Raw genomic sequence first — 14,938 nt, forward strand, 5'->3', positions numbered from 1 at the left:
GACCTGTTGGGCTCTTCAGTACAGAGGTTGATCAGTTACCCTTAGTAAATTCAGGTGTTTCTTCAAAAGAGATTTATTACCACCAATAACTATAATACATACAGGTAACTAGTACGGCACAGACACAGGGACTTGAGTTTTAGACTTGGACTCGAGTCACACTTAAGTCGCATAAACAGTGATTTCAGACATGACTTGCAACTCTACCTCAAAAACCTGAGACGTAAACATGTCAGATTGCACCACTTCACTTCAATTTTTACAAAATTTCATGGAGAGGCATTCCCCAGACCCCCCCCCCCCCCCCCCCCAGGTGAATGTGTGATCATACAACTTTGAATTCAGAATTTGACAAAAGTCTTGTGACAAAAGACTTGAGATTGACTTGAGCTTGCCCTTCAAAGACTTGCAAAAAATGACTTGTGAATGTCTCTGATAATGCAATGCGGATGACATTGTTTTGTGAGCTTGCCCACAGATCTCTAGTTCAAAGACAAGTAATACTAGTGAAAGTCATCCCTGTCCTTCCTTTGGGACTCTGTTATTTATGTCAGCTCATGTTTCTGGCACCAGGTACAGTATCTTAAATACTATTTTCCTGGTCTCACCTCTATAATGTTTCATTAAGAATGTGAGAAGTCATTTGCAGGGGGTCAACTGCAGGTTAAAACTTCCACCATTCTCATGTGAAAATATTCTCCGGTGTGGTGTGACTTTACAAGTGATTTTCTCTGTTTTTTTTCTTCCTCAGTCTTTCGCCATTTCATGTTTCATGCCATATCCGCTCGCCGGAAATCATATATGTTTCAGTCATTTATGGGAACTAAATGTTGATTCAAAAGTTATTTTCCTTGTTTTAGAAATGCAGCTGGCTGAGGCATGTCTTATTCTCAGTCACTCAGTCCGCGACGTGCGGAATTCCTCTGCACGTCTGTCTCAATGTGCCGAAAAAGTGCTGATGTCCACGTCTTTTCACAATTCCTGTGCTAGCCAGATGACATCCCGGATAAAACACAGTGTCCAGTTTGGAAATGAACGGCACATTCCACTGTTACAGGAGTTTTTGTCATGGAAAGAGGAGCGGAGGCTTCGCGCGTCGCGGCGATGCCACATGGCGCAAAGCAACGCCGTGATGAAGCCTCACAGGACATGTTCTGGCATGTCCAGGCACATCCACAATTTCTCGGATAATCACTGGATGGAAAAACCACCGACAGCTGTCTGAACGCCATCTCAAAGCCGTCCTGTGAGACCAAAACGGAGGTGGTTTTGTCTCGCTCCAGTAGCGAATCCATCGTGACGCGCGAAGCCTCCGCTCGGCTTTCCATGACAAAATCTCTTGTTAAAAGTGAAATCTGCTGGAAAATGGTTGATGTCCAGCTCTTGTGATAACCAGAGAAATTGCACACGATGGTCACGGATCCATACAGCCATCTGTTTAGAAATGAAATGGTCGCTCAGCCTGTTGATGGCAACTTCGGAGCACGGCGCACCACCAGTCGCTCTGGGCCATCCTTAAAGTGACAGTAACACTCCTTATTCTCTTTGAAGCCCATAAAATTTTCACCAAAAGCCATCTGAATTTCTTGAATGGTGTCCACTTTGATGTCCCTCACAGTTTCTGAAAAAAATTTTGATCAAGCAAAGTGGCAGTCTCTGAGCCATTCCTAAACAATGAAAAAAACGACGAGAGGGGTGGACCACTCCTCACTCAAAGCCTGCTCACAGGAGAATGACGCAACCAACAGGCGTGAAAAAACTCACGCATGCACACGAAGGTTCAAGCTTGGCTGATGCAGTCACACGTGATTCAAATCCATATGGTTTTTGAAAAAAAAAAAAAAAAAGGTCGGATACTTTTCTAATAGACCTCGTAAACAATTTAAAATGTTTCTAGTTTCACTTAAGTACATTTAAAAAGTAAACAAATATGTTCTTTCTTACATTTTGGTACAAAAGAAAACAAGTAATTCCCATCTTCCAGTGATAATTCAAGGAATAGAAGTAGTGGTGACAGATTAGTCAGATCATTTATCACTGAGTATCTAATCTGGGTTAGGATGCATCACTGACTGTTAATATGGGGATCATTTGCAATGTGTAGTGTAATCCTCACATACAGTCAAATCTGTAGGTAAGTTCTTCAACAATTACACAATTTTTTTTATTGTAATGTTGCCTCTGCATACCAACACAATGGAGACAACATGAAACAATCAGGATTGTGCATGTTCTCCCTGTGTTGGCATCGGTTTCTTCTTTGTTTTCCTGCTTTCCCTCCAGGTGCCCTGGGTTCCTCCACCTCCAAAGACATGCAGGGTAGATGAATTGGTGTGTCTAAATTAGGTGTAAGTGGGAGTGTGAAGGTGTGTCTGTCTGTATGTGTCGGCCCTGAGATAGACTGGTGGCCTGTCCTGGGTGTACCCCACCTTTGGCCTAAGGACAGCTGGGACAGGCTCCATAACTATACAAGAGAAAAGTATAGATTTATTGGTTGTTTTCAGTGAAACCTCTGCTAATAGGAAAGAATAGAAGAATGACTTTGTCCGTAATGCCCCTATTTCTGCACAGCACAGCTGTTTCTTGTTTTATCCCAAATAGCAAATCAGGGGCCGTTTTGAAGGATTACAGTAACTCCTTGATCAGTCTTTTGTCAATCTTGAAGGAGCTTGGCATACGCAGTAGTTACGGCTATCATTGGCACCAGTTTTAAAATCGGGTGAAATTTTTGAGTTTTTCAAAAAGCCAGGCACAGCTTTACTTTTGATTTTGAGTGAGTTGCTAGGTATGTACTTTACAAACCAGCTACTTGCCAGGCTGCACTTTATAAGCCAGACTGATAGGAGGCATGCTGGAGTAAGCCACTTCATCCTGTTTTTGCACTCTTTCTGGACCGTGGGGGATCATAATAGAGGAATGCCCTGTGGAATGAATGAATGAATGAATGAATTTGAATGAGTTAATTTTATTTATTTTGCACACACACACACACGTACTTAAAAAACATATAAAACATATATATATATATATATATATATATATATATATACACACACACACACACACAGTCATAAGAAGTACCAAAAGGAAAAAAAAAACACAAGACGCATGCACAAAGATTAATCAGTGAACCAAATGTCTCAACATAACCGAACAAACAGTCCTCTATCAAAGAAACCACTAACAAACTCAACCTAACTCCTCATACTTACATACTTCATAACAAGTAATTATATTATTTTTATAAAGTCTTTTCAAGCCAACTAAAGTACTAGATAATTTAATGCTATCAGAACAGTTATTCCAAATTTTTACACCTTTTATGGAAACACAATAACTTTTTACAGTAGTACAAGTCCTTAACCTGTCAAACACCAATGTTCCTCTCAAATTATAGCTGGACTCCCTCATTTTGAGCAGTTTCTGGACATGTTCAGGCAAAAGTTTATTTTTAACTTTATACATGATTTGTATGGTGATATAATCAACCAAGTCCCAGAATTTCAAAATATGTAAACAGACAAATAGTGGGTTTGTTGGCTCACGATACAGTTTACTGATAATTCTTATAGCTTTGAATTCAGTATTGGATTTGTATTTGTTCTATGTGTTTCCCCAAACCTCAATGCAATAGGTCATATATAAGACAAGTAATGAATAATATAATGTAACTAACGAATGTTGGGAGAGGACGTCTTGTGCTTTATACAGGATTGCAATGGTTTTTGAGATTTTAGATTTAATGTAATTAATATGAGCCTTCCAGCTTAATTTAGCATCAATTAAAAACTCCAAGAAATTTGGTTTGTTACAATTTCAATTTCAGCATCCTTTAATAATAAATTTCTACTTAAATTCCTGGGCTTATTTCCAAAAATATTACACTTTGTTTTACCAAGATGAAGCGACAGTTTGTTTAAATCAAACCATTGTTTAAAATTCAGTAGTTAAAACATATCAAAGTTGTAATTGTCAGATGATTTTTTTCCTTTTTTTATGAACTATGTCAATAATTTAATTTTCATCTGTTTCTTTAATGTACATTGAATCTAGAATTGTGTTAATTGTTTTCATGTTGTCCAAAGAACATGTTTTCAAGGATACAATTGAATTTGATAGGTTTTTTCCCCCACATTGACAAAATAGTCATTAAAATGATCTGCAATAACTTTTTCTTTTATGATTGTGACAGAATTTGTGTAAAAATAAGATGGATAATCTTTAACAACTTTTTCTTTTTAATGATTTCATTTAAAAGCTTCTAAGTGCCTTTAATATTGTTTTTTATTTTTTTCCACAATCACTATAGTACTGCTTCTTACAAGATCTCATAATGTTCGTTAATTTGTTTTTGTATGTCTTGTATTTTCTTTCAGCTTCATCTGTTCTGAGTTTTATAAACTGATTATACAAAACATTTTTCTTTTTATATGCATGCTGGAGTCCCTTTGTGACCCAAGATTTATCAGTTTTTTGCTTGTTACCAATTTTTGACACAAATGGGCAATGTTTATCATACAAACTGGAAATAATAGAGATATGTAATTTGTATGATTTGCCAATATCTTCAATATAAACATCACACCAATTTTGATTCATTAAGTCCATTCTGAGGTTTTAAATAGTAACATCAGTTATTTTCCTTATGACGTTTTTGTTCTTTTTTTCATCAACTAAAGATTGGAAAGCAACAAAAACTGGCAAGTGATCACTGACATCACTAATGAGTAATCCACCCATTAAATTTCCTACAGTAACATTTGTTAATTAATATGTTGTCGACAAGTGTTGATGTGTTCGTAGTTATCCTAGTTGGATGTGTAATCACTGGATACAACACCATACAAAACACAGCATTTATAAATTCTGTTATTTGTGGTTGACTATGAGGATTTAGGAAATCTATATTAAAGTCTCCACAAACAAATAAAAGCTTATTATTTATAACTGTGTTATACATTTCAATCAATTTGTCCATGAAAATATTAATATTTGATCCAGGAGCTCTATAAACACAGCTTATAATTTTATATATATATATATATATATATATATATATATATATATATATATATATTACATTTAATTTCCACTGTGACACATTTCATAACATTATCCAAAGAAAATGACATATTTTGTATAATTTCACTTTGATGATGTGAACTAACATAAAGCACCACACGACTGACCCATTTTTTAAAAAAAAAATCCTATTTCCTGTCCTATTACAAACAAAAAAAATTATCCTTCAAGCTGGACAGTGTCAACTTGTTCCTCTTTTAGGGGTGTAAGCCAGTTCTCCTTAGACAAATCAGTGGATGATACTTGAACATTTCCAAGTCATTAAATATGTGTTGGGCTTCATGTACATTAAGTCTCGTCAGGTCTGGGAGCATATTCTGGTGCCGGGCTTTGGTACATCCAAGGCACCTATGGAACCGCCTTGGGTCCTGGATGGCAACCATCCTGACAACAATCATTAAGAAATATAAGGGGTATGCTGCTCTGTGGTGAATATTACTGGAGTAGGCAGTTCTCAAAAATTGAGAGACTGTGCAGCAAGGACACTGGTGAGGGAAGCCACAAAGTCACCTATGACACCAGCAACTATAGGCTACTTTGGCTATGATTGCAGAAACTGTGCATTGTTGTGCCAGTGGTTATACAGCTTCATAGTGGAGTTTAACAGAGAAGGATTTTCTTCACAAGTGTTGATATTGTAGATAGATTTGACCTTATTGAGGTGTGTTCTTTTGAGGGGAAAACAAAGCCTTCTCATTCATTCCTTTTACAATAAAAATAGTAACTCTTTCATTTCCAGGCCAGTCTGAACCTTTTCTGTACTATATCATTCGTAAAATATGGTGGTAGTGAAGCTGTGCGAAAGGATATATATACTTTGGCCACGGATTTCCAAAACCTCCACGAGCCTGTATTTCTAAACTTTATTAGTCTGAGAACACCTAATCCCAGCCTTTTCACCACATTACTTTGTAATAAGTTTATATGTGTTTTATTCATTTATTGTAATTTTGTAATCCTGTTGACAAATCAACTGACAAAGCAGCGAGGGTGAATGCAGAATGTGCCATCCCATACTAGTCTGTAACCAGTGCAAGTGGATAGTTGGTTTAAGTCAGAGAATAGATGTCTAAATAAGCTAGGAGTGGATGGGTGTGGTTACTGTGACATGCTTCAGTACACACCTGTTGCCGTTTTCCCAGTTCTGACATCCTCCTGATGTGTCTATTGACTGTGTCCTCATCCATCCTGCTGTCATGTTATGGTTGATAGAGAAGGATGCTTCTGCTAGCTGACTGTGTTGTTATCAGTTTACAAGCCAGGGTTTGTTCACTGCTTGATCATGTTACAGAGCAAATCATGCTAGTCTCAGTCACATTTGCACAGAAGAGACACACACACACGCACACAGCTCCACAGTAGTCTAGTTTAGAGTGTCGGCTAATCCTCAAGCAGTTGCTGAGGTATCAATGTCCATCTGATCTTAGTTTTTGGCCCGGCATGCAGCCAGGCCTTGTTTCTGTTTTGAGGTTGCTGCTAGTGCTGAGAGAATTTCTCCTAACTTATACTTGATTTTATTTTATGGTCAATTTATAAAGTTTGCAGATGGCTGCAGATGAATTAAGTCTATTCAGCACAGTTACTATCTTATTTTCTTACCTTGCTATCGTAGGACTTGGACAGCAAAAATGTAGACGAGTGAGTTAGTCCATCCCACCCAGCTTAGTCCATCCCACCCAGCTTCTTTAAACAATAACCCCTCCCGCACCATATCATCGTGTACCTCGATAATTAAAAAAGCACATAGGATGAACTAATTACTTTGTGGTTTAAGCTACAGTGTGTAGGATTTAGGAATGTGTATTAGCAAGCATGGAATATAGTATTCATAACCATCTGTTCATTAGCATATCATACCTGTAATTAATCTGTGTTTTCATAACCTTAGAATGAGGCCTTCATATTGACACGGGACTGGGCCCCCTCATGGATTCTGCCATGCTGATAAAATAGCACAAAAGTGACATACTTACCCTGTTTTTAGCATTTTGTATTTTGGCCAGAAGACTTAATTAAAAATAAAGAGGAATCAATAGTTGTAGCTCTGTACACAGTCTGCTGCTCAGGGAGCATGAATCCCCATTGCCAAAAAAGCAAAAACATGAAGAGAAACAAAACTGTGACAAGCAACAGCATAATTAAATCTGCACCCACACCACTAGATGGCACTAAATCCTTCACATTGTAGCTTTAAGTTTGGTTCAAAAAGCAACTTTGTTTTGCCTGTGTAGTTTCTAATAGACATGTCTGCCACCGGCTGGTTGGTTCATGGATACTGGGTGGATTATAAAAAATTACGAACAGCTGTGGTATGGACATATTTTGTCTACCACCTGATGAAACACCTGAGTACTTCGTGTGCTTGTGCGCTCCATCTTCATGTCAGCTTTGGGACGAGTTAAGCTCGTAACTGTAGGGAGAAGCAGGATGCCTACTACATTGGCAAATATGGAACAAAATCCACAACAATGGGAAAGTGAAATCAGAATTTAAGAATTGAGAAATTGTAGCTTTGAAAGGACCTAAATCTTTTTGTTGGTAAGGTATTTTTGTGATGGAAAAGAAAAAACACTGCTCAGAAATATTTTGAAATGTTGAAAACCACCACATTTTGATAATTGTTCCAAGGAAAACATCACAGTACGGGGTTGAAATATGCAACAGAACAGAAAAGTAAAACAGGAATTGAATGAATCAGAAGAATGTGTGGCTGGGGATGGCACCAAAACCTTTTGTCAGTATTGCAAATGAGTAATTACTAACTCCAAAGACTGTTTCAAAACATTTTGAAACCTTTGAAAAATGCGCATTTCTAGCTTTGTTCCAAAGTCAGCAAAAAAAGGAAGATATCATATGCTGTGCTGCCACCTGGTGAACACTGGCACCTATTGGACAGTTCAGAAATGTGCATCCATATCAAATAGTGAATTTTAATATTTAAGTGGCTGCGGGGCACTAGTACATACGTTAGCTGTCAATTTTTTTGGGAAACAATATTCCAGTCATATTTACAAATGTATCCTGTTTAATGACTGAAGAGTTAATTTGCAGAATCTTTATCAGAATAGAGCTACTCTAATAACACTGTTTTAGAGGCAAAAATGATTTTGTCAGACAGAAAATTCATTTGTTACTCTGTCAGATCGTTTTCCATCTAGTTGTCCTCATCTCCTTTTTACTCTACTTTTTTCTCTTGTACATTGTCAGTCAGTTTCCCTTCGTGTGTGCATCTGTTTTAGGAGGATGACAAGAATCCATCAATATGAAAGTAAAAGAAAAGAAGCATTGTTGCCTTTAGAAGACCCAATAAAATATGAATTAATGTTTATTCAGTGATTCTGTTTCAAAAATAATTAGTTAATAACAATGTAAGGGACAGTTTAAAACTTTTTACTGAAAAGTTTACTGAAATTTGTCTTATCAGTGAAAAATCATTGTTTTGCTAAATTGATTGTAACTTAATATATGTAAATTTTATAGCTTTGATCACAAACATAATTGATGTAAAATAAGTTAATCAGCTTTTTAAAAATATTAATAATTTACTTATAACGGTTGTCTTTGTGGTACTGGTCTAACTTCCCAACAGAAGGTCTTATTTCAAGACCATTTTCCAAGTACATCTATAGTTGAGCCAAGAAGGGCATCTGTGCTAAAACCTGTGCTGAATCAACATGTAGATCTGTACAAGATCGGCTTCAGTGACCACGAGGAAACACAGTCTTGTGTCCACTCATTTATTGACAGTTCTTTCAGTCAATTTCTGGGTGTTAAAAGGCTTCAAGTTTCTACTGTTTTGTTATGTAGTACATCTTTCTCAAATAGAGCGCTGTCCTACACCTGGAGCAAAGCTCAGCTTAAGAGTCCTCTCCAGCTTACACCTAATGTACTTATCATTATTACTGCACCTGCATCCTCTAAATCACAGCAGCACTTGTACATGTGTGGGCATGTTGAGTAAATAAATATGAAATTGGTCACTGGATCCTTGATCTCTGAACATAAATAGAAATTTAAAAAAAAATCTGTAGTTTTTCCTCAAAAGCATTTCCTTTCAGACTCAAATGTAACTCCATAGACTCTGAGCTGAGCTCTTGCAAACGGCTGCGCTGCAAGTCAACATGTCATAAAGAACGCAGGATGTCTCATTTTGGGAGGAAAAAAGTTTTAGTCTGTTGTAGTTTGTTGTCTGTGTTACGTTTGGAAAGACTTATCATTTCATTTAAAATGGTGATTTGTTTTGAAGTTATTAATTCCGACCGGACTCTAACTTGGCAGACTTGGCAGAGAGTGGTGCAGCGTTTGGAGCTATGTAAACGGAACGGAGAATGATACTCATTTCTTGCTCACAACAAGACAGGAGTCCCAGTTAGTGACTTTAATCCGCACAAATGTGACTCATGATTGACATTTTTAAATGGCTTTGAGAGGGGCTAAGAAGCGGACTTGCTGCTTCTGAAAAGCTGCGAAGCAGAGAACCAACGAAGCAGCGGGTCAGAGCACTGCATCATTGCTTCAAGCTTCAAGCAGAGCCATGCTGCAGAAGCTGTTGATTTCAGACCCGCTGCAGGGTCTCAAATCAACATAAAGAAATAATCATTTCCCCTCAAAAACACCCTCAAAAACAACGGCCACTCTGAAGGACTGATAAGGGAATCGTTAAGCAAAAAAGCTATTGATGTTTGTGGATCGAATCATTTCTTTATGATTCCTTATCAGTCCTTCAGAGTGGCCGTTTCTTTACGTTAATTGATGTTGGTGGATCGAATCATTCCTTAACGATTCTCGAAAAGAACCAGTTCTCGATACCGATCCCTAATGAAGTGTGGTCGGTCCTATTGATATCCATCACCAGAAACCATTTGCACATTACACCATCCAAAAACCTGATATAAAATCCAGTACCCAAAATGGAATGCGCACTCTGCACAACTTGGGTTTTACATCTGGTGTCAAAACAGGTTCCCTATCTTCATTACTAACTTGACCTGATTCTAAAAAAAAAATCTCTGTGTCTTTTTTTGGGAATTGCTGATGGATGCTCACATCATGGAGAAAAAGCTAAACAGATTTCCATCACCCAGCTTGTTAGATGGTTTTGTTTTAATTGCTTTATGTAAACTCATGATTCCAAGTATTTGAACTGCTTGAAATGTCTACAATGGATTGTTTTTTATTTGTTTGTTGGTTTTTTAATTACTGAAATTTTAAATGTAGACGTGATGATGAATTTATTTCTAGCACGATATGTCAACTGGAGCTCTGAAGGCGGCGCTGGATGGGGTCGTGCAGGAGTGTGTGAGCTTTGTCGGTGTGGATATCAACATCTGTTCCGAGCATCTAATGAGGTATCAGGCACGCAGAACTACACATATTGTGCACATATTAGAACTGCATATGCACACTTACAGTATATATGGTGTCGTAGGGCTGCAGTATGACCCAGACCTTTGGCATATTTTCCCCTAATAGTCACAACATGGCAAAGATTGATTCACACTTGTGTACATGCGTGTGTACATCCACACCTTTACACACACAAACAGGCAGCCAACCTCCCAGCACTCTGTTTAGACTAATACTTCACTCTCTGATCTCGCTTTCTAGGCTGACGAGGACCACTGCTGTGGAGATTAAGCACACACGCTTTTATGTAGACATAAGTATGTAGAGAAGCATGCAACCAAATACATGCATGCTTGCTGTTGCACACATGCATTTTATAAATCCACAGTTGAAGTAGACACACAGTATGAAACAAGCTGGCGTTAGCTGCAGGGCAGGCATCAGGTCATCTGTTTACCTGTCTGCTCTGCAAGTGAGCTTTTTTCCGTTTCTGCCAGAAGTTACGCGTCACACACAGAAAAACACACAGACGTGTTGATGACTGAAGTATTATGTAGAGTGTTGACATAGCAGTGTGTTTGAGAGTGAATAAGTCACTGTGTGGACATTAACGGAGCAGAGCTAATTGAGTTTCAAATCACCTCTGGTCCTCAATTGGCCAAAACTGGACAAATATACATGCTCGCTAAATATTGGCTTATGTGGGTCTCTCGTGAGTGTTTTCCCTTCTCATGTATAGAAAAGGTCTGTCTGCACAATCTGCTCCAAATGTAGACATAGTAACATTCGAGCACTGTAGCTGTTTCATTTTCAAACAATATTTCTGTTTTCCGTGTGTCCTTGGCACAATGTTAAACTGGATCCAGGACCATAGGTCCTCAAGTATGCAGATAATTCCATTCTGGAGATGGTGGCTTGATTGCCACTCTAAAACAACTTGCAAATTCCACACTGGAAAAGAAGATCTCTTAGTCTAGGTGATACGTGCAAAAACAAAAAACAACAAAAAAAATTAAAAAGGACACATGATGATAAAAGCAATAAATTGCCGCATACATTCACCAGATCATTCTAAACTTTTTCAGAGGAGGAGCCCAAGTAATCTGTTAATGACCTAGCACTAATTGCTAAGCATCATATTTTCCAACTATATTTGCAGAGCAGTGTTACAAGGTGGACACTACTGGGGGTGGCCTACCATGCAATATTGTCAATTTTGCCAACTCCTGCTTGACTTGCCCAGAACAGTGGAGACAACTTTGGGGTGATTCCATAATTTATTCCTCAGAATTGAGTGATTCCATATTTTTTCCCTCTGCTTGGTCTAAAAAAGTAACCATTACTGACTGCCACAATTTTTTTTTCCTGATTTCTTATAGTGTTTCTTAAAGCCAGAAAGTTGCCATTTGAAATGACTTTAGTTTTGTGTCATGTCTGTGATCTGCTTTTTTTTCTACAAAATTGCTGAATGAACATCCTCTGAGACCAGTGATTCCATAATTTTTGCCAGGGGTTGTAGGAGCAGTTGTAGAGTCTGCAAGTGTGTACGAGTGAATTTAAAGTGCACTGTTTCCTGCACTTCTAGCGGTACATGTGACAATCCCTGAACTTTCTCTATGTATATATTATCTGTTGCCTCGCAACAAACAACTTTTTGTATTCTGATGGCAGCAGTTTGCCTTTAAAACACGTCTACAGAAGGTTTTGATGCTCTGTAACCTAGAACCACCCTTTTTTAATGGAGTAGCTAGGTTTTATTAGCTCGTTGTTAGAGTAGATATGTTTCCTAGCAACTGTTTATACGGAACCTTTCAACGATTCAAGATCTCCACCCCTGAAAATTATCAATATACTTTGGAGAATACTTATGTCAGGTTTTGTGTTTTTATCACTAACTGAGCAATTCTGGCTATATTTTGCACCCATCACTTAGACAGTATTGTTTACAGTTGTATGCAAAAGTTTAGGCACCCCTGATAATTTTCATGATTTTCCTTTATAAATCATTGGTTGTCTGGATCAAAAATTTCAGTTAAATATATCATATAGCAGACAAACAGTGATATTTGAGAAGTGAAATGAAGTTTCCTTAAACAAAATTAGGCAGGTGCATAAATTTGGGCACCCCAACAGAAAAAATACATCAATATGTAGTAGATCCTCCTTTTGCAGAAATAACAGCCTCTAAATGCTTCCTATAGCTTCCAGTGAGAGTCTGGATTCTGGTTGAAGGTATTTTGGGCCATTCTTCTTTACAAAACATCTTAGGTTTGTTGGTTTCCAAGAATGGACAGCCCACTTAAACTCACACCACAGATTTTCGATAATATTCAGGTCTGGGGACTGAGATGCTCATTCCAGGACGCTGTACCACTTGTTCCTCTGCATGAATGCCTTAGTAGATTATGAGCAGTGTATAGGGTTGTTGTCTTGTTGAAAGATTTTTTTCCTATATATAGCGCCAATTCACAACAGAGTTGCATCAAGGTGCTTCACACAGGTAAGGTCTAACCTTACCAACCCCCAGAGCAACAGTGGTAAGGAAAAACTCCCTCTGAGGAAGAAACCTCAAGCAGACCAGACTCAAAGGGGTGACCCTCTGCTTGGGCCATGCTACAAACATAAATGACAGAAATAATAGACAGAACAATTCACGGACGAATACACAAGAATTGCTGTTTGTGCACAGGAATTAAAAGAGTAAAGAGTAAAAAGCGTAAAACAAAACTGTACCAGTATGCTAGCCATATGAAAGGGAAAATAAGTGCGTCTTAAGTCTGGACTTGAAAGTCTCCACAGAAGCTGTTTTATTGATGCAGGGAGACCATTCCACAGAACAGAGGCATGATAAGAGAAAGCGCTGTGACCCGCAGACTTCTTATTCACCCTAGGGACACAAAGTAGTCCTGCACCCTGAGAACGTAAAGCCCGGGCCGGTACATAAGGTTTAATTAGGTCAGCTAGGTAGGGAGGTGCCAGTCCATGAATAATTTTATAGGTTAGTAGCAGAACCTTAAAATCTGATCTCACTGGGACAGGAAGCCAGTGAACTGACGCCAAAATGGGTGTAATGTGGTCAAACTTTCTGCTTCGAGTCAAAAGTCTGGCAGCAGCATTTTGAACCAATTGGAGAGCCCTAATGCTAGACTGTGGTAAACCAGAAAATAGAACATTGCAGTAGGCCAATCTAGAAGAGATGAACGCATGGATCAGGGTCTCAGCATCAGCCATAGACAGGATGGGACGAATCTTCGCTATATTTCGCAGGTGGAAGAAAGCAGTCCTAGTAATATTTTGAATATGGAGGCCAAAGGACAACGAAGGATCAAAAATTACCCCAAAGTTCCTCACTTTGTCAGTGTGATGTATGACACACGAGCCTAGGCTGAGTGTTAACTGGTCAAATTGATGCCGATGTCTCACTGGACCAAGAACCATAATTTCAGTCTTTTCAGAGTTTAAAAGTAGGAAGTTTCTAGAAATCCAACTTCTCACTGCTGCAAGGCAATCTTCTAAGGATTTTATGTGAACAAGATTACCAGCAGTTATCGGCATATATAACTGAGTATCATCTGCATAGTAGTGAAAGGTAATCCCAAAATGCCGCAATATGTACCCAAGGGGTGCTATATAAAGGGAGAAAAGCAGGGGACCTAAGACAGACCCCTGAGGAACCCCAAATTTCATGTCACTAAGGTTAGAGGTAGTGTTACTGTACAAAACACAGTGAGAATGACTGGTCAAGTATGACGTCAGCCATGCAAGGGCACTCCCAGTAATCCCAAAATGATTTTCCAGCCTAGCAAGTAGAATATGATGATCCACTGTATCAAATGCAGCACTGAGATCTAACAGCAGCAGAACCGTAGTGGTGTCTGAGTCCATTGTAAGCAGAAGATCATTCACCACTTTAGTGAGAGCCATCTCTGTGGAACGATATTTTCTAAAAGCAGACTGCAGTGGCTCAAAGAGATTATTCTCAGTAAGATAGTCTACGAGCTGTCGTGACACCACTTTTTCCAGAATTTTAGAGCAAAATGATAGATTTGATTTGATAGATTTGATTTGGCCAATAGTTTTTCAATACAATAGGGTCCAGATTAGGTTTCTTAAGTAATCGTTTAATCACTGCAGATTTGAAACGTTTAGGAACAGATCCAGAAGTTAAAGAAAGATTAATAATTTCCAGCACAATCGGCCCAAGAGTGGGCCACAGGTCCTTAAACAGTTTTGTTGGTATTGGATCAAATAAACAGGTTGTGCTTTTTGTTGACATTACGAGTTTCGTCAGCATGTCTAGAGAGATACTATCAAATTCTGTAAATCTAGGTAATACCTCAGTAGTGGTGCCCACCTCAATAGCAGGGTGTAGTGGCTGGGTTAAGGCATGCTGGGATATGTTCAACCTAATGTCATCTGTTTTCTTCTCAAAGTAATCTAGGAAATCTTGTGCTGCAAAAGGAGAGCGAGCTACAGGTGGTTGTCCATGAATAAGTGTTGCCACCGTGTT

At 38.4% G+C, this 14,938-nt stretch overlaps 1 protein-coding gene across 1 annotated transcript in view; it reads left to right on the top strand.

The window, feature by feature from the left end:
* Positions 1–14,938, top strand: part of srbd1 (S1 RNA binding domain 1) — a 123,104-nt gene that overhangs the window by 81,050 nt on the left and 27,116 nt on the right. The window contains exon 17 of the mRNA XM_034184608.1: positions 10,324–10,430. Coding sequence (XP_034040499.1) covers positions 10,324–10,430 — 107 coding nt within the window. The remainder of the gene's footprint in view (positions 1–10,323; positions 10,431–14,938) is intronic.

This window comes from Thalassophryne amazonica, chromosome 13 (genome assembly GCF_902500255.1).
Source record: "Thalassophryne amazonica chromosome 13, fThaAma1.1, whole genome shotgun sequence".
Taxonomy (NCBI): Eukaryota; Metazoa; Chordata; class Actinopteri; order Batrachoidiformes; family Batrachoididae; genus Thalassophryne; species Thalassophryne amazonica.